General features: G+C 37.9%; 1 protein-coding gene across 2 annotated transcripts; it reads right to left on the reverse strand.

Annotated features, from left to right (window-relative positions):
* Positions 1 to 8,264: 8,264 nt before the first annotated feature.
* TWF1 (twinfilin actin binding protein 1) lies at positions 8,265 to 21,197 on the reverse strand. Of its 2 annotated transcripts, XM_004089646.3 has the most exons (10): positions 21,049 to 21,182; positions 19,323 to 19,400; positions 17,123 to 17,301; positions 14,980 to 15,075; positions 13,940 to 14,044; positions 13,112 to 13,132; positions 12,253 to 12,378; positions 11,856 to 12,006; positions 11,530 to 11,651; positions 8,265 to 10,305 (listed from the first exon to the last, which is right to left on the reverse strand). In XM_004089646.3, exons 1-10 carry the CDS (start codon positions 21,173 to 21,175, stop codon positions 10,135 to 10,137), a joined length of 1,176 nt encoding a protein of 391 aa, XP_004089694.1. In that variant the 5' UTR covers positions 21,176 to 21,182; the 3' UTR covers positions 8,265 to 10,134. The 2 variants fall into 2 exon arrangements, with proteins under 2 accessions (XP_004089694.1, XP_003252319.1); XM_003252271.3 differs by lacking the exon at positions 13,112 to 13,132 and having other exon boundaries at positions 21,049 to 21,197.
* Between the last annotated feature and the right edge of the window lie 215 nt (positions 21,198 to 21,412).

Genomic DNA, 21,412 nt, shown 5'->3' on the forward strand with positions numbered 1-21,412 from the left:
AACCAACCCAAATGTCCAACAACGATAGACTGGATTAAGAAAATGTGGCACATATACACCATGGAATACTATGCAGCCATAAAAAATGATGAGTTCGTGTCCTTTGTAGGGACATGGATGAAACTGGAAAACATCATTCTCAGTAAACTATCGCAAGGACAAAAAACCAAACACCGCATGTTCTCACTCATAGGTGGGAATTGAACAATGAGAACTCATGGACACAGGAAGGGGAACATCACACTCCGGGGACTGTTGTGGGGTGGGGGGAGGGGGGAGGGACAGCATTAGGAGATACACCTAATGCTAAATGACGAGTTAATGGGTGCAGGAAATCAACATGGCACATGGATACATATGTAACAAACCTGCACATTGTGCACATGTACCCTAAAACCCTAAAGTATAATAATAAAAAAAAAAGAAAAAGAAAAAAAAAAAAATGATAAAGGTGATATCACCACCGATCCCACAGAAATACAATCTGCCATCAGAGAATAGTACAAACACCTCCATGCAAATAAACTAGAAAATCTAGAAGAAATGGATAAATTCCTCGACACATACACTCTCCCAAGACTAAACCAGGAAGAAGTTGAATCTCTGAATAGACCAGTAACAGGCTCTGAAATTGTGGCAATAATCAATAGCTTACCAACCAAAAAGAGTCCAGGACCTGAGGGGATTCACAGCCGAATTCTACCAGAGGTACAAGGAGGAACTGGTACCATTCCGTCTGAAACTATTCCAATCCATAGAAAAAGAGGGAATCCTCCCTAACACATTTTATGAGGCCAGCATCATGCTGATACCAAAGCCTGGCAGAGACACAACCAAAAAAAGAGAATTTCAGACCAATATCCTTGATGAACATTGATGCAAAAATCCTCAATAAAATACTGGCAAACCGAATCCAGCAGCACATCAAAAAGCTTATACACCATGAACAAGTGGGCTTCATCCCTGGGATGCAAGGCTGGTTCAACATATGCAAATCAATAAATGTAATCCAGCATATAAACAGAACCAAAGACAAAAACCACATGATTATCTCAATAGATGCAGAAAAGGCCTTTGACAAAATTCAACAACCCTTCATGCTAAAAACTCTCAATAAATTAGGTATTGATGGGACGTATCTCAAAATAATAAGAGCTATCTATGACAAACCCACAGCCAATATCATACTGAATGGGCAAAAACTGGAAGCATTCCCTTTGAATACTGGCACAAGACAGGGATGCCCTCTCTCACCACTCCTATTCAACATAGTGTTGGAAGATCTGGCCAGGGCAATCAGGCAGGAGAAGGAAATAAAGAGTATTCTATTAGGAAAAGAGGAAGTCAAATTGTCCCTGTTTGCAGATGACATGATTGTATACCTAGAAAACTCCACTGTCTCAGCCCAAAATCTCCTCAAGGTGATAAGCAACTCCAGCAAAGTCTCAGGATACAAAATCAATGTACAAAAATCGCAAGTATTCTTGTACACCAATAACAGACAAACAGAGAGCCAAATCATGAGTGAACTCCCATTCACAATTGCTTCAGAGAGAATAAAATACCTAGGAATCCAACTTACAAGGGACGTGAAGGACCTCTTCAAGGAGAACTACAAACCACTGCTCAATGAAATAAAAGAGGATACAAACAAATGGAAGAACATTCCATGCTCATGGGTTGGAAGAATCAATATCATGAAAATGGCCACACTGCCCAAGGTAATTTATAGATTCAATGCCATCCCCATCAAGCTACCAATGACTTTCTTCACAGAATTGGAAAAAACTACTTTAAAGTTCATATGGAACCAAAAAAGAGCCCGCATCGCCAAGTCAATCCTAAGCCAAAAGAACAAAGCTGGAGGCATCACACTCCCTGACTTCAAACTATACTACAAGGCTACAGTAACCAAAAGGGCATGGTACTGGTACCAAAAGAGAGACATAGATCAATGGAACAGAACAGAGCCCTCAGAAATAATGCCACATATCTACAACTATCTGATCTTTGACCTACCTGACAAAAACAAGCAATGGGGAAAGGATTCCCTATTTAATAAATGGTGCTGGGAAAACTGGCTAGCCATATGTAGAAAGCTGAAACTGGATCCCTTCCTTATACCTTATACAAAAATTAACTCAAGATGGATTAAAGACTTACATGTTAGACCTAAAACCATAAAAACCCTAGAAGAAAACCTAGGCAATACCATTCAGGACATAGGCATGGGCAAGGACTTCATGTCTAAAACATCAAAAGCAATGGCAACAAAAGCCAAAATTGACAAATGGGATCTAATTAAACTAAAGAGCTTCTGCACAGCAAAAGAAACTACCATCAGAGTGAACAGGCAACCTACAAAATGGGAGAAAATATTCCCAACCTACTCATCTGACAAAGGGCTAATATCCAGAATCTACAATGAACTCAAATAAATTTACAAGAAAAAAACGAACAACCCCATCAAAAAGTGGGAGAAGGACATGAACAGACACTTCTCAAAAGAAGACATTTATGCAGCCAAAAAACACAAGAAAAAATGCTCATCATCACTGGCCATCAGAGAAATGCAAATCAAAACCACAATGAGATACCATCTCACAGCAGTTAGAATGGCCATCATTAAAAAGTCAGGAAACAACAGGTGCTGGAGAGGATGTGGAGAAATAGGAACACTTTTACACTGTTGGTGGGACTGTAAACTAGTTCAACCATTGTGGAAGTCAGTGGGGCGATTCCTCAGGGATCTAGAACTAGAAATACCATTTGACCCAGCCATCCCATTATGAGTATATACCCAAAGGATTATAAATCATGCTGCTATAAAGACACATGCACACATATGTTTATTGCGGCACTATCCACAATAGCAAAGACTTGGAACCAACCCGAATGTCCAACAATGATAGACTGGATTAAGAAAATGTGGCACATATACACCATGGAATACTATGCAGCCATAAAAAATGATGAGTTCATGTCCTTTGTAGGGACATGGATGAAACTGGAAATCATCATTCTCAGTAAACTATCGCAAGGACAAAAAACCAAACACCGCATGTTCTCACTCATAGGTGTGAATTGAACAATGAGAACACATGGACACAGGAAGGGGAACATCACAGTCCGGGGACTGTTGTGGGGTGGGGGGAGGGGGGAGAGACAGCATTAGGAGATACACCTAATGTAAATGATGAGTTAATGGGTGCAGCACACCAACATGGCACATGGATACATATGTAACAAACCTGCACATTGTGCACATGTACCCTAAAACTTAAAGTATAATAAAAAAAAAAAAACAAATACAGATACTTTCCCATGTTTTTCCCATGATGATTTCCCATGATATTTACAGGTTCTGCCCACATTTGAGGGGTATGTGGAAATTATATAGAGCATGTACAGTGGGAGGCATATACTGTATATACTGAAATGTGGGGTTGGAGCCCCAACACAGAGACCCCAGCAGGGCACTGCCTAGTAGAGCTATGGGAAGGGTGCTGCAACCCTTCAGACTTGAGAATGGTATAGCCACCAGCAGCTTGCACTCTGAGCTTGGAAAAGCCACAGGCACTCAACTTCAACCATCAGGGAAGCCACACACCCTGCAAAGCCACAGGAGTGGAGCTGCCCAAGGCCTCGAGGGCCCACCCCTTGCACCAGTGTGCCAGGATGCGGGACATGGAATCAAGAAATATGTTGGGGCTTTTTTTTTTTTTTTTTTTGAGACGGAGTCTTGCTCTGTCGCCCAGGCTGGAGTGCAGTGGCATGATCTCGGCTCACTGCAAGCTCCGCCTCCCGGGTTCACGCCATTCTCCTACCTCAGCTTCCTGAGTAGCTGGGACTACAGGCGCCCGCCACCGTGCCCGGCTAATTTTTTGTATTTTTAGTAGAGACGGGGTTTCACCATGTTAGCCAGGATGGTCTTGATCTCCTGACCTCGTGATCCAGCCGCCTCGGCCTCCCAAAATGCCAGCATTTAAAGTTTAATGTCTTCCCCGCTGGGTTTCAGACTTTCCTGGAGCTTGTTGCCCCTTACTTTAGCCAACTTCTCCCTTTGGGGACAAAAATGTTTTACTCATTGCCTGTACCACCAACCGTATCTTGCAAGTAAATAACATATTTTATTTCAGAGGCTCATAGGTGGCAGGAACTTACCTTGAGTCTCAAATGAGACTTTGGACTTTTGAGTGATGCTAGAATGAGTTAAGACTTTGAGGGTCTATTGGGAAGGGATGATTATATTTTGCAATGTGAGAAAGACATGAGATTTGGGGGGCTGGGGGTAGAATGACATTGTTTGGATGTTTGTCTCCTTCAAATTTCATGTTTAAATGTAATCCCCAGTGTTAGAGGTGGAGGTGGGACCTGATGGGAAGTGTTTGGGTCATGGTGGCAGATCCCTCGTGAATGGCTTAGAGCCACTGGTGATGAGTGAGTTCTCACTCAGTTCGTGTGAGATCTGGTGGCTTAAAAGAGTCTGCTCCCTCTTTGCCTTCCATTGTGATTGTAACCTTCCTGGGGCCTTCATCAAAGGGCAGGCAAATATTGGTGCCATGCTAGTACGGCCTGCAGAACCATAAGCCAAAACAAACCTTTTTTCTTTATAAATTACCCAGCCTCAGTTATTCCTTTATAGTGATGCAAAACGAGCTAACAATATATAAATTTGTAATTTTTAAGTTATAGACTGTTTTTATTAAACACTTATGAATACTGTTTGAAGTGCTTTAATTTTTATAACAATCCTATGAATTTGGTAATAATATTCACATTTTACAGATAAGGAAATTACCCAAGATTATATAGCTAATAAGTTGCATGGCAGAAATTAGCATCTGGCATCAGTTTGCAATCTTTACCACTAACACTATGTCTGTGCATCATATTAATCATTATCATTTTCTCTGTCATGTGTTGAAAGTTATTGTGCCAAACATTGTGCTAAGAGTTTTAGAAGCATGATCTGATTTGATAAATCTACAATATAGATTCTATTCTTTTACTTCTTGAGGAAATTTTGAGATCCCCAATGATTAAACAACTTTTTTCCCTTGTTCATTGTATTAGACTGCAATTCTCCACTCATTATATTTGATGCCTTTTGCAATATGGCTTTGCAATTTTTCCCTTCGGGAAGTAAAGTCTATCTCCTCAACCATTAAATCTGGGCTGGCCTTGTAACTTGCTTATAGAAAAAGTGATGGTCAGTTCCAAGCCCAGGTCTCAAAAGCACTAATGCACTACTTCTCTCATTTGGAACCATGCCACTGACATGAGAACAAGCCAAGGCTAACGTGCTGCTGATGACAGACCATGCAAAACAGAGACAAGGCATCTCAGATGAGGTCATCCTTAATCAGCCCACCTGCCAGCTGATCACAAACATATGTGAGACATGAGAGGTCAGCCAACTGTAGATTTGTGAGGCAGGATGGCTGTTGTTTTAAACTACTTTTTTTTTTTTTTTTTTTGTAGAGTCTCATTTGGTCACTCATGCTGGAGTGCAGCAGTGTGATCATGGCTTACTGCCGCCTTGATCTCTCAGGCTCAAGTGATCCTCCTGCCTCAGCCCCTTGAGTAGCTTGGAGCACAGGTGCGTGCTACCATGCCCAGCTAATTTTTTTTTTTTTTTTTTAGTTTTTTGTAGAGACAAGATCTCACTATGTTGCTGAGGCTGGTCTTGAACTCCTGGATTCAAGCAATTCTCCTGCCTCAGCTTCCCAAAGTGTGAGATTACAGGTATAAGCTACCATGAAAATCACATCTGGGGGCTAGTTTGTTATGCATTAGTATGGTATGGTTTGTTATTCGTTAGTGTGAAGATTACAGGTATAAGCTACCATGAAATCACATTGGAAATCACATCGAAAATCACACAGTTTGTTATGCATTAGTATGACTAAATCATGATTTAGTCATGTAGCCATTAAGTGGCAGTCAGAAACACACATACACAAGGATATGGCCCAGCTTGTCTTATTATAAATACAGCTTGGTAATTAGAAAACTAAGAAATGCAATCTAACCCCTGTTCATGGCTTGCCTCTTTCCCATTAACCATCCAGAGTTCACTAAGAAACTACAGCCTGGCTGAATCCTAGCAAATGAGGGTGGTAGTGCAGCAGCACTGACAGTTGAGTAGAGGCTGGTCTCAGTCTTTTCGGAGCACAGAATCAGCTGAATGAGGATCCCTACTGGAAGGCACTTGATGCTCAGGAATGGGTCAGTACTGGCATTTTGTGTGGTGGAACCCATGGCTTTTGCAGGGCAAGAGATTTTGCCAGTGCTGGTGAGTTTTCCTGTGGCCAGAAATAAAATGATGGAGGCTAGAACCTCTGGTGACCTACCACTGCTGGCATGTGCTCCTTTCACAGCTGTTCTTCAAGGAAAGGTAAATTCATTTATTCATTCAACAAATTGAAAAATGCCCACTATGTCATAGAAACTTCTAGGTGCTAAGGATGTAGCAGTGAATGAAACTAAGCTTCTTGCCCCCATTGAACGTGTATTTTGGTGGAAGAGACAATATATGCACAGATATAGAATACCTAAGAGCCATGAGGAGGAATAAAGCAGGATTAAGGTGAGAGGAACAAGGAGTACAATCAGATTGGGAAATTAGGGGAGACCTCTCTAAGGAGATGACACTGACACTTGAGCAGAGACCTGTAAGTGAGGAAGGCATGTAGATACCGGGTTAGAGTGATCCAGTGTGGGGAACACATTCGGTGCTCTTGAGGCTGTGCTTGGTCTACTAGAGGAACAGAGAGCTGTCAATGAACTGAAGCAGACTGATCAAGGAAGGTAGAGAGCCACAGGCAAATCATGTACAAGCTACTGGGCAACAGTGAGACCTAAACTTTCTTCTATGAGATAGTGCCACTATCATAACTAGTACAGTGTAAAACTTCAGTATATTGGCTGAATTGGGGTGGGAGAGAGCTACAATTTATATGATTTAAGGTAAACTGTTCCCAGTCATGGCTAGCCATGAATCATTTGTAGAACTATTTGATTCCTGGACCCACCTACTGGGTCAAAATCTAGTATGAAGCCCAGAATTAGTATTTTATTTAAAAAGGAACATTCCAGGCCAGGTGCGGTGGCTCACACCTGTAATCCCCACACTTTGGGAGGCCAAGGTGGGTGGATCATGAGGTCAAGAGATCAAGACCATCCTGGCCAACATGGTGAAACCCCATCTCTACTAGAAATACAAAAATTAGCTGGGCATGGTGGCACACACCTGTAGTCCTAGCTACTCGCGAGGCTGAGGCAGGAGAATCACTTGAACCTGGGAGGTGGAGGTTGCAGTGAGCCAAGATTGTGCCACTGCGCTCCAGCCTGTGACAGAGCAAGACTCCATCTAAACAACAAAAATTCCATCCAAACAACAAAAATTCCATCCTTAAATGTATGGCTCTATTTGCAAAGAAAATGTGAAACGATATACACCAAACTGTTTACAGTACATACCTCAGGCACATTATTTTAGTTCTGAGTAGAAATGCCTTAGCTTAAATGTTTAAAAGTTTTAACAATGAGCCTTTTGTTTTGTTTTTTGAAACCGTCTCGCTGGGTCGCCCAGGCTGGAGTGCAGTGGTGCAATCTCGGCTCACTGCAAGCTCCGCCTCCCGGGTTCACGCCATTCTCCTGCCCAGCCTGTAGCTGGGACTACAGGCGCCCGCCACCACACCCGGCTAATTTTTTGTATTTTTAGTAGACATGGGGTTTCACTGTGTTAGCCAGGATGGTCTCGATCTCCTGACCTCGTGATCTGCTGGGATTACAGGCCTGAGCCACCACGCCTGGCCCAACGATGAGCCTTTCTAAAGCTATTTCAGCATCTTTTGTAAAACTGCTACCAAAGACATCCATTTTGTCACATCTCTAATAAAAAGGATTTGAAACCAAATTGCACATAGGAGTGCATTCAACATTTTTCAGATGAATGAATACAATGGCAAGTCTGAAAGAGTTGTGTCAAGTAAATCGGTACTGGGGTGCTTCTGTTACAGAAAATGAATAACTCATGGCATTTTTATTATTGCTACAACAGTGGCAAATTTTTAATCTAAGCACTCTATAGTCACAATTATTCTTGCCTAGGTTTAAAGCTACTTAAAATCCTTTTTGGACTTATGCAGACTAACAAATAAATGAATGGGATTTCTAACCTAACACCAGGTACTGAATTATGCAAAATTACACAAACATTTAAAAAAACGATAGTAGAAAAACGAACAGTACACAACTTAAAGAGAAAAAATTTTTATTGTGATATAAAATGCACTTATAAAATGTCCACCAGAAGGCATGTAATTTTTCACTGCTATATAAATTTAATGGGAATATGTTATTCACCATCTAGGTATGATAATGCCAACTAAAACATACTGTAAACGATGAGTTATACTCTATAACAAATGCATCACTGATTTTCAGCAATCATTGGTTTAATAATAATTAGTTTAAGACTATAATCACATCTATATTCTGGAATGTCCATTTACTTTAATGTAGTGTAGTGGAATTTAGAGTATAATTGCACATAGATGGTACAGAAAAACATTCACTTCTATTTTACATCTTCATGACAGGTAGTCTTCCTGACTGAAAATAACAGCTTCAGCTATGGTCTGCAACACAGCTCCAGGATTCTTAATGCAATAATGTGGGTGTATGTGTGTCTGTCTACGTGTACACCCATGGAACAACTTATATCTTTAGTAAACAAGTGCAACATTATTGTCAGTTATTTTGCATGTTTAAATATTATAGTCTGATTATTTGTAAACAAACAAAACCCCACACAAATACTCTAAATTCTATTTTAAAAATCTGTCAACCCATAATTATTCTAATATGCTTTACTTACTCGAACACAAATTTCTGAAAGGTGCATATATTACCTTAGATAATAAGGTTTAGAAATGAGTGCTTCACACTATGAAATGTGCATTTCCAATAAGTGATTTATGCAGCATAAAGTTTAGATCAAGAAATTACAAATCCTGGATCCCCACAGTTCATTTAGAAAATGCCTCAAAGTTATGGCTCTTGCAGCAGGTTTAACAGATTAAACATTAAGTGTTCTAGCTCCCTCTGTTTCAAGTATCAAAGAAATATGAGGCTCAAAATCTCTCTAGGTTGTAACTGATAATGCAAAGCATTAGAAAACAGTTAAATGTGTTTTGAAATACAGTATTAACTGAGATTATTAAGGTGTTTATCTGTGTTAGCCTGTTAAGTAGCAGGACTTTAAAGTAATTTTAAATCTGAGTATTTGCTCGGAATTGATAAAGAACACAATTTGCCTACAAATGTATGGTTTTGGAGAAAAAAAGTCAATCCTGAGTTTTAAAACTCAACATTTTTTGTTTCCTTTTGAATGATATTAATTTAAATTTCAACCTGAACATAAATGTTTGGCCTCACAGAGCATTGGAAAGATAATTTACTAAGGCTGTTTAAAGTCTTTCAATGTCATCAGAAAGCCTGCAGTATAGAAAATATCTGGTACCCTTAAAGATTCAGAGTGAGCTGATCTGCAATTTTAATGCTATTAAAAAAAAGTCAAATATAAAAAACTGCTGCAATATAAAGCACTATTTCTAAAAGTTGCAGACATGATCCTACAGTCTGACAGAACTAGCACAGCTACTCGGAGTAAGCAACTTGCGGCCTTTTCCGAGGCACACTAAGTTTCCAGCTTAGAAAATACTCTAGCCTGGTCCTTAACATATTCATTAAGTAATATGAATATTTTAAGGTCTTTCTGTCCCACAAGAAAGTAGTAAGTTTACCCTTTGAGACATCAGACTTTCTAGAACTGGCCCAACTGTATAAAATTTTAAGAAGTATTTGAAGTGTGGAATCAACACTATGAAAACAGTGTGACAAAATTAAACATTGTGTTGAACCCTTTTCTAGCTTTAACTCAAAAATAGAAATCATGAGTCTTCCATAACATTAATTTTAAAAACACACAGAAGTGAAAAGTGCTATTTTCCAAAAAGTACAATTTTTTTCCCTACTTTGTGTCAACATGGAATGATTTCAGTTCTCCTGTACTAAAAGCTGGACTTTTAAAAAACTAGTATTGCAATGTTTAATGTGATGACTTTAATCAGTAGTAGCTTCAGTTTCCGCTGGGCCCCTAATTAGTCTTCGAATTCCTCTTTTTCCTGCAGGACCTTTTGGTTTTGCAAAACTTTGCTTGTGTGCATGCTGCTTGGGATGTACTTCTTCATAAAGGAAGTCTGCAGTCAACTCATCCCCATTGTCTATCTCGATCTGTAAAAGATAAAATGAGAAGCACAACATTCAAAACCTAATACAAGCAACAAGCTGGTTTTCAGGTATATGAATGCTCACAAATAATACCCATTCCAGTAAGGCAGAATCAAGGACCATATGTAAACAGTTTCACTTTCTTCTTTTGGGGAAAGGGGCTAAATGAGTTACTTGAATATATAATCAGCTACATTTACTTCCTTCTTGGTTCTTTCTTAGTGCTCCCGTTTAAATAATGTTTAAAAGTAGAAGCCACCACTATATTCTCAAGTTGCTGCGATTTACTATTTATTCAAGGAACATTTACTCATGGCCCCTTCATCACTTGGTCACTTGAAAGCCCTCTACAAGACAGGTAAACAAACCATGGCCCGAAGGCCAAATCTTGCCCAAGATAAGATTGTTTTACATTTTTTAAGGGTTGTTAAACAACAATAGGAATATATGACAGAGATTATATGTGGCTTGGCAAAGCCTTTACTTACTATTTGGTCCTCTGTAGAAAAAGTCAGCTGATCCCCGCTATAGAAGGTGCTACCCATGATAAAGTGATTGATTCTTAGGAGCTTAAAAAGCATGAAGGGTTCAGAACTTAAAAACACTGGTAGTTTTTAAGGACCTGTATTTTTATGAGTTTAAGGGCTCAAGAATATATATCTTTCCCCATGCCTTATCTGTACTTAAGAAAATTAATTTAAGAAAATTGGTAGCTTAGTTCCCAAATTCAAATGTTTATGCTTATTCCTTCCTTCCCCCAAACTGGAAAGACTCCCAACCATCCCATAATTCCGTCATAATGGAGACTGTAATTCCTTATTAATATGGAGCAGAAATAATCACAAGTATGTAGCTCTGGCAGCACTGTCCAACAGGACTTTTTGCACTGATGGAAATGTCCTATAAATTCTGCACTAACCAATACGGTAGCCAGTAGCCACATTTAGCTAATGAGCATCTGACATGAGGCTAGAGGAATTAAGAAACAGAACTTTAAATCTTATTTAAAGTTAAACAGCCACATGTGGCTTACTAGAAATTACAGATATATATAGAGATGGGGATCATGATAGGTAGTCTCCAGGCCCTTAGAGGAGATCCTAAGGATTTAGGATGATAACAAGAAAAATAAATATTTTCATTTATAAATCATAGCACATCATAAACTACATAGAAATGAAAAGAAAAATTTAGCAAAAACTGAAGATTTTAAAATAGGTGGGCTACCTTTCTAATTACATCCATTTGTAGTTGTCTTTCTACAATTTCTAGCAGAGGGCTCTTGCAGCTAGAATACAGCATCCGCTCCCTTATACTGCATGTGTATCCAGGCATTGAATAAATAAAAACTGTAAGTTCAAATAATAACAAATATAATTAGCATATCAATACATAAACTTCATAAAACTACATACATAAACTTCATAAAAACAAGTACAGAAACTTCATAAAACTACGGCTAAGCCCTCTGGGCAAGAAATAAGTAAGACTATAGAGCTGATATACCAATAAACAAACTGAAAGTAACGTGTTAAAAACAATGTATCATATACCTATGGACTCTAAATAGTCTCCTTCATGGGAATGTTTATACAGAAAGAAATGGTAACGAGCTGAATCCTTGGGAATCCTCTTTGGCAAATCTTTCAGTTCTGTATTTGTTGTGTTGGCCAAAATTATAATTTCATTTTTTATATCTATTTCCTGCCAATAAGAAACAAAATATGTTCATTAAAACCAGATATAAGTTAAAACATATAATAAAAAGACTAAGAGATAAAGGAGGAACTTAGTTCTGGACTGTTTGTCTTTTTCACAACGAACATTTACAAAATGAATTTTAGAAATCAGAAAGCTATTTAAAATGTAAAATCCATTAATAAAAAACCCTATATGAGCCATAAACTACCAAAACGAGCAGCCACTTAATAATCATTATACATCTCTTACCAACTGCACATAGTTGAGCTGTCTGTTATTCAATTTTTCCAAAGCCTGAAAGGCTTCTCGAGAAATGGGAAATGCTACTCCTTGTAGTGTTTGATGCTTAGTGTCCACACCCACGTCAGTCTGTACCTAAGTATGACAGATTTAATTTACAAGTTTAGCAGTTAGCAATATCCTATGGCAAAAATAAGAAAACCCAACCTCTATAAAATAGTATCATTCAACCCTAGCCCAACCTATAATTAAAATTATTTTTCACATTTGTTTACGGTCCTGCTAGCATTTTGTCAACATGCAGAGTGCATGACACATCTTTACGACAATGTTGGAAGTGAACATTTGAATGAGTGTACAAAGTTAGTGGGGTTTGGGGGGGTTTGTTTTCATGTTTGGTTTGGCACAATTTCTTTAGAGTGTCATCAGATTACACCACTGATTATAAAATTTTACTTGATAGAATTTATAAACAACAATCTACATACAATATGTATAGAACTTTACTTTATTCTGTTGGACAGAAAATGCAACACAAACACCATGCATTGAATTGAAAGGAGTACAAACAGTGTACAAAGACAACACAGCTCAACAAGTTATACTACTGCAGAAGTTCCAGACTTAAGAGATTTCTTTACTAAGAACATGGTGTGCATGTACTGGAAGAGGAGAAAGATAAGAAAGCATTCAATGCACATGTTTAAGATTTTTATGCTTGATAAATGATAGCTAGTGGAGAGTCTCATTTGCAGTGTTGCAACAGAAAGTCCAATAGAAATTTTACTTTTAAAAAAATGAATGGAGATTCTACAGCATAAATGATATTGGTTAATGAAAACATCATAGAACATATGCGAATGCATACCCCAATATGATCCTCTGGGCTCTGATTGCAAGGAATAAAACAAACTATCAAACTTGTAAAAAAAAAAAAAAATCACATAAAAAGCCCTACTCAAATATGAATTAAAATAATATGACAGATCCTTGCTACCAGTTTAATATTAAATGATATTCAACCATTCTCTAGACTGATTCCTACTGTCTGTAACTCAGGCTAATGAACAGTGGTTTCGGCTAATGAATAGTGGTTTCAGCCACTTGTTCTTTTCTGTAAAGTCCAAGTAGAAATACAGTAGTTATTCCAAATGTTAGAATGGCTGTAGAAAACACATTAAAAATAATGATAAACTACAAAATAATATGGCTGAAATTTATTGACTCTAATATGCTCAACATGTACTCAAATAATAATCTTCCATATATATCTCTATTCAAGTAGAGTTCATAGAAGTTAATTTGTAGACTCTCTAGAAAGCCAACAAAACAATAATCTGCTTCAGGCAACCTTATTAGATACATTCTTTGCACTAAATGGGTAACACACACTTTTTCTCTATATAGTATTCAAAGTACAAAGTTCACAACAGTTGTACTTCAAAAGGAAGATTTACTATTCTGACAGGAAGATTATAGGAAAAGCTATTTATAAAATGCATATAAAGTTTAATATTCATTTTAACTTTTTTTTCTGAAAAGACATTAAGCACATAGCCTTATCTCTAAACTAAACGGAATTAACCTAAGCTACCTAACTTCTTTAATCTCTAGTTATCCTCCCACATCTATTAATTAAAAATACAGTATTTTCAAACACTTAAAATCTTGCAAAGACTTTGAAGTTGTAACTTACCTCATTGATTTTAATCTGTCGTAATTCTTCCTCAGCTGCAGTCAGTGGGGCAGGGGAAGATTGTGACAGCAAGTATTTTTTATATCCATGTAATGATACATCTTCCTGTAAGTACAGAATAGACTATAATCAGTAATTCTCTAGAAGTAAAACAACAGTGAAGTTATTTTAGGGAAAACAAAATCATTAACAGAAGAGATTTTAAATGAAAATAAATAGCATTATGAATTTTAATATCTTTTTACTTTTCTTTAATCCTCAATTTTAAGTTTCAAAACTTTTTAAAGGGAGTACCCACTGTTCATTTGATATGAAGTTTTATAATTACTAAATGTTTTGTATGAGTTTCATACTGGCAAAGTGAAATACTGAACCTGGTCATCCTGTAAGTCTATAGGACAACTGTAATTAACCTTCTGGAGAAAACTGCCCAATGATTATCCAATAATCAACATATTCAGATTCTGAATACTATGTTATAATGCTTTATATAATTTCTTTGTAATTATTCATGGAAAATTATTATAGTTTTCATGTCAAAAGAAAAAAATACTACAAAGAGGTCTACCTATCATCAAAATTTTGTGGTTTAGAAGACTGAGACTCATGAAATTGAGAAACCGGCCCACTTCACAATTAATGGTGAAGAAGCAATATATTCCCATCTAGTCTTGTGCTCTATCCACTAGATTACATGACTTTCTGAATCAGAAAAGCTCTAAACAAACAAAAAAGTTCAAAAATATATTTCAGTGTTTCAATTTGTGTATATATGTGTAAATACATATATTTACCATATACTTTAGAAGAATCAGTATGTTTCAATACCACTTATTGTCAATGTCAAATAGATACAAATGAATAAACTCAAAGTTACATATTCATTACAGCTAACTTTAATATCATATGAAATACAGTATTTCTCTTATTCTCATGTTTTCAGATTATCCATCTGAATTCATATCAATTACCCATTACCTAGGAGTTCTTCTTTAATCATTTTAATTGCAACATATAGAATCCACATAAAAATATAATACCTTTACTGTTCCAAATACTTCATCTTTAATGTGGCCACCTCCAAATTCCTTCTTCAGAGTTGCTCTTGTTGCTGCATACAACATTTTTTGACGAACCTATTCAGTTGTGAAAGTTTACTTAGTTTATAGACGAAAACATAACATTACAAAGGCAAGCACATTCTGAATACAATACCCTGAATCACATTAAAAACAAAACTGAGCTCAAGTCCACCCACTATAATAGCTAAAATACGTGTGTACAAATAACCATCATTAACATGGGCATCTAAACTATCAATGGCTATTAAGATAGACTTCAATTTACAATGCCACTTTTTTTGTTTTTTGAGACGCAGATTTGCTCTTGTTGCCCAGGCTGGAGTGTAATGGCACGATCTCAGCTCACTGCAACCTCCGCCTCCCAGGTTCAAGTGATTCTCCTGACTCAGCCTCCCGAGTAGCTGGGATTATAGGTGTGCGCCACCATACTCGGATAATTTTTTCTATTTTTAGTACAGACGGGCGTTCACCATGTTGGTCAAGCTGGTCTCAAACTCCTGACCTCTGGTGATCCACTCGCCTCGGCTTCCCAAAGTTTAAGGATTACAGGCGTGAGCCACCGTGCCTGGCCACATTTTAAAGTTGAAAAAAATATAAATTGCTTAAATTCTTCATTTTTCAAACTCATAAGTTCAAGAATAAAAAATTGAAATATGAGGAAAACTGAAATGAAGTAACTTTGATAGTGACATTCTTCTCAAAGCTGTATCAAAGATTACGAATTCAGTTGTTAAGAATCAAAATTCACGGCTTACCAATGGCACATACCATTCTAGGAGGGCCACAAAGATGGAAAAAAAAATTAAAGAGTCAACTAGTATCTATGGAAAGCTACTAAAGATAACTACCAATTAACAAATAATTTCATAATCCTGCATGGTCAAATCCAGTATTTCTTTCAGATAGAACATGGGGAATTAAAGAGGAATGGGATGATCTTTTGAGAACAATATCTAGATAACTTTAAAAATAATTATTTTTTAATAAAAATTCAAATTAATTTTTTAAATATTGGGCCATATTCATATATTAATTCTGTCTATTGTTCTATACAGTCAATCTACTACCAGCTTTCCTAAAATACTTGCTTGTATGCAGGCCTATCACTTGAATGGCAGTGATTAATGTATGATAATACTAACAAAATTTAATATTATGTTCAATTAGTTCTCAGATTTATTACAATTATTACTCTCAGGGCCAGGCAGTTTCCTTCATTTTTAAGAGGCCCATGGAGTCATTTTAAAATTACCACAAATTAGGTTGGACACAGTGGCTCACGCCTGTAATCCCAGCACTTTGGGAGGCCGAGGTGGGTGGATCACTTAAGGCCACGAGTTTGAGACCAGCCTGGGCAACACAGTGAAACCCTGTCTCTACTAAAAATATAAAAATTAGCTGGGCGTGGTGGCACATGCTTGTAATCCCAGCTACTCAAGAGGCTGAGGCGGGAAGATCACTTGAGCCTGGAAGGCAGAGGTTGCAGTGAGCTGAGACTGCACCACTGCAGGCCGGTCTGGGCAACAGAGTGAGATTCTGCCTTAAAAAAAAAAAGAAAAAATTGCCATTGCCACAAATTTTTAAATCTTAAATCAGTAATAATAATAATAATTTTTTTTTTTTTTTGAGACAGAGTCTCGCTCTGTTGCCCAGGCTGGAGTGCAGTGGCGCCATCTCTGCTCACCACAAGCTCTGCCTCCCGGGTTCATGCCATTCTCCTGCCTCAGCCTCCCGAGTAGCTGGGACTACAGGTGCCCGCCACCACGCCCAGCTAATTTTTTTTTGTATTTTTAGTAGAGACAGGGTTTCACTGTGGTCTTGATCTCCTGATCTCATGATCCGACCGCCTCAGCCTCCCAAAGTGCTGGGATTACAGGCATGAGCCACCATGCCCGGCCTGTAATTATTTTGATTTCAAGGGCAAAACTCTCGAATCTGAGCACATTATTCCTGATTCTCTGTTATCAATCCAAGGATTTTCCTCATGATCATTCCCTTCTATGGGAAATAATTATTGCTTTTTAACCTTTATTTGACCTAGAAATTCCAAAAACATCTTTCTAGCATTTAATGTTAAACAAACTATAAAAAAGTTACTTACATGAGAATGATCTGGAGACCATGCAATGAATATCCATTCATATCCCTGGGCATTCTGAGAATCTAACCTGAATAATATATAGCATGGTTGTTTGTCCTCCAACAGGGGTAAAACAAAGGAATCATAATCCTTATCCCAGGAATCTGAAGGCTGACTATATGATCCAATCACAAGTTGCTCTATGAAAAATTATTTTTAGAAAGATAGGTAAATAGTTTGAAATACCAAGTGGTAGTGTGATGAAGACTAGAAAAATAAATATATAGTCATTTGCCAGTTACTATTATTCACATCAAAAAGTAGAAAAGAAAAAGGTGGCAACATAGAAAGTAATTATGACATAGAGTATTATAAAAACTGTTAACTTTTTATGAACATGGTTAAAATTTCTAATATACACAACCTAAGAAAGAAACATATAAAAATGATCATGACAGTTGAATTGAATGGTCAAATAATGGGTGGTTACATTTCTATTTTCCAAAATGTCTGTGCTTATCAACAAAATATATTTAAACTACCATTCAAAAGTATAATTTCTGACATTAACATTGAATTGTACAGTAAGAAATATTAAATAAAACCATGTTTAACTCCTATTTATTTGGCCATAATGCTACAGATTTAAACATTTGCCTAGATGCATACACTGGTATAGCCACTTTGAAATGCTATTCGGCAGAATCAAGTAAAATTGTGAATCTACTATGCATACAGAATCTCTTATACATAAATACAAAGGTGTTCACTGCAGCACTATACAGTAACGGTGAAGACTGGAAATAGCCTCAATGTTCATCAATAAGAGAAAGGAAAAATAATGTGTGGCATAGTCATATAACATTCTGTTCAGATTTAAAATGAATTATTGAGCTATCAAAACTAATTGCAAATGTAACATTTTCAGAAAAAGGAAAGATAGTGTAAGATGGTATCATGCAGTTTATGTAAATCAAAGAGCACTATATGCTATTTAGGGATACACATAAAAACAGAGTGCACAAGTATCAGAACTCCTAACTGTAGTTGCCCCAGGGGAAGGAGGTCAGAAGCAAAATTGTTTAAAGGGGATGCTCTTATACCAGAAAAACACTGAATTTTCTAAAATGCTTGAAGTAAATATGATAAAATGTTAGCAGTTATGAATAAAGGGGAGATATAAGTTATTTGTGATACAATTTAGTCTTTGGAATTTTCCTTATTTAAAAATTTTCACAAAACAAAAAAGTAAAACCAGAAAATAATAATTTAGGAAGTAGTGCCATTTTCCTTCTGTAGAGATGCTAGTTAGATTAACTTTTCCATTTTAGTTCCTTAACTAGTCACTTAGGAAGGGATGGCATTAAAAACTTTAGCTCAGTATTTTAAAAATACGCTGTTTTACAATATACATATATTCCTATTGAATGTTATATGTAAACGAATGCATATTTTACAAACTATTCTGGTATTTTTTACATAAGCAGAAAATAGAAAACAAATTAGATTTGCTTCCAGTTTGTGAAAGAACAAGTTACTTTTCCAAAGCAAAATATTTTCAGATATTTAAGAAATTAGGCCGCCGGAATATTTTAATATATTCAGTTGTGACTGAGTAGCTATAACAGTAATTGTTCAAATTCAAATCTGCCTGATTTAAAAGATTCTCCCACTCAACCAGATTCCCTGTTTACAGAATTATTTTTAAAGAATCAATTTGTAGTTTGTTATATTCTCAGAACTTTCCCAAAACAAGAAAGGGTAATGATCATTTCTGTAGCAAAGGTTGCAATCAAATGGAGAAAATGGGAGTTTGAAATCCTTTGTTTATATTTAAAAACAAACTTTATTGAATAATTTCACAAGTAACTATTTTTTTTTTTTTTTGATAATCACCTGTTTAGTGATTTCCATTCCAGAGATGGAAGCACTGACATTAGAAATGGACTGTGGTGCAGAAACTAAGACAGAAAAAGTAAAAGAGGAAGAAGTCACATCAAAAAACATCTTTCTGTTTGCCTGATAGTCACATAATTCAGAATGAAATCAGGGGCCCATAGGGACCTGCACAAAATATGAGGAATCCAAGTTACCGTTAAGGTAAGATTTGAACTTGCTTCACATTAGTTAATAGTTCAAATCACTGACAACACACAGTAAGTTTAAAAATACAACAGCCACTAATCCAGGAACAGAAAATATTTTAAAATATTTAACTAACCATTTTCAATAGATATTTTCAGAAGTCTGTACTTTCCATTTCTGGCTCTGGCAAAGATCTCTTTAACATCTTCACTTGCTGTGGAAAAAGATAAAGAAAGTAAACTTTTTATACTTACATATAAATACTTTCCCATCTATACTGGAAAAATTAATTAGAATACAAAGAAAAAATCTGGAGCATGTAGCATCCTTGTTGTATTATAAAACTTTACCGCATAAAATAATGAAGACTGTATACAATTAAGAAATATAAATATTAGCATTTTAAAAGTATGTTAATAATTCTAATCTGTTTTAGCTACATAATTCTGTGCAGAAATAACACTGGGGTGAATATACTGAAGTTACTCAAACCCAATAATGAGCAAATTACAATTTTGAAAAACTTTTCTTGCTCTTTTGAAAAATATTGAAAACCTGCTTTCATTCTCTAATTCAGTTTCAGGCTTATGACAGACAGACACTCCTTCATCAATTCACTTTCTGTATTTTCTCGTTAAAAACAACAGTAAATATCAAATATCCTAGCTTGTTTAAAGAAAAAGACAATAAAATGCATTCAATCTTAATTCTGGTTATATTTTTCTAACTTGCATTTCTCCAAAAGCTAGATTAAACTCATTGAATAAATATGTATTTAATAACTAACCCCTGTGCTCCTATTAAAGCTTCAATTTCGTTCTAATTTCGTTCCTGTGTTGTCTATTAGCAGCAAGCACCACTATGTAAGTAGGTAGTGCTTGCTGTAAGGCTCAAGCTTGAGAGTCAGTAACTACATATTTATATATCGAAATTAATGCGGATAAATAAAACAACGTTTTTAGATTTGAGACTATTTTGCTTCTGCGTGCGTGCAGGGGGATGTGTGCGGTGGTGTCAAAAATCTTTACGAATAAAACATACAATTAAGTGTTCATCTGGGAGAAAGACTCGCTATTAACAGTAAGAGCTTGAGTTTACACTAGAACTCGTTAAGTGATCGTGAGTAACCCGGGGATATATTGTTTGACTCTTGATAAGGTTAGCACCTGCAGGCTGCCCAATTCCAAACCAGGAAATAATGGAGGTCAGACATAACTGCACATTGAACTGTCTGCACGCATTACAGGCAACCATACAGATCAGTTTCCCTTGGGGAGTATCTAGGAAAAAGATCAAAACACACGCTACACTCGAGATTTCTCAGAACATAACTCTCACTTTCCTATTTGGGGAGAAAATGCGGGAGAGTTTTGGGAAGCACCCCTACTGATGTGAGAAAGATTCTGGCATGTTTCTTTTTGTAATCAAAGTCCTGTAATATTCTCCTTTGGACCATGAAAAGGAAAACTCGCCTGGCTCTCGACAGCGTAGGGAAGCCCCAGTCGCCTCCACTGTCCCAGCTCTTCCCTACGTGACCAAAAGGGGGAAAGTTGGGCCACTGTCGGGGACGGTGGAAGGCACGCCCCCTTCAACCAGGCCGCCTCGAAAGCCAATTTCCTTCGCTCCCCCGAATTTCGGGTCAATCTGCAACGTGGCGGCAGCAGGGACCGGGCTGTAGGAGGACGCAGGCCGGCAGCGCCCGGGAAGCAGAAGCGCGGAGAGGCGCCGAGGCCCGGCTCGCCCCGCGAGACCGACTTCCGGGGCTCCCGGCCCGACTCCAGCCCTGCCCATCCTGCAGCCCTCCTGGCTCTCCCGGCTCTCCCGGCAGCCCCTTCCCTGCAGATCGCGCCGGGCGCTGTTACCTTGGATGCCGGTCTGGTGGGACATGGCGGCGGCCACTAGCTCCCGGCTCCGGCGCTGAGTGCAGCCAGCGGCCCCGGCCGGCGACTCCAGGAAGTGGCTGCTCCTCCGCCGGCCCCGGCGCGTCATCCGCCCGCGACCCGCGGCCGCCCCGCCCCGTGAGGTTGACTGAGTGCCCGAGCGTCCCCGCCTCCCCGCTGCCCTTCCTGGGTGCCGGGCTGCGGTCCAGCCCCCGGCCTCGCGATCCAGGCTCTCTGCTTGGGGTCCTGCCTCTGCTGTTGCCGCCGCCTCTCCCGCTTCTTCCGGGGGGGAAATGCTGCAGAATCTAGACAGCTCAGTGCTCCGACGTCTGCTCTCTGACGACCC

The sequence above is a fragment of the Nomascus leucogenys genome, chromosome 11 (genome assembly GCF_006542625.1).
Source record: "Nomascus leucogenys isolate Asia chromosome 11, Asia_NLE_v1, whole genome shotgun sequence".
Taxonomy (NCBI): Eukaryota; Metazoa; Chordata; class Mammalia; order Primates; family Hylobatidae; genus Nomascus; species Nomascus leucogenys.

Excerpts from the sequence above, each read along its gene's own strand:
- TWF1 (XM_004089646.3), bottom strand. The coding sequence starts at position 21,175 with ATGACGCGCCGGGGCCGGCGGAGGAGCAGCCACTTCCTGGAGTCGCCG. Across the intron at positions 15,076-17,122 it reads GGTCTCCAGATCATTCTCAT|GTTCGTCAAAAAATGTTGTA; the intron begins GTAAGTAACTTT and ends ACAACTGAATAG. Across the intron at positions 11,652-11,855 it reads AGACTATTTAGAGTCCATAG|TTTTTATTTATTCAATGCCT; the intron begins GTATATGATACA and ends TTGAACTTACAG.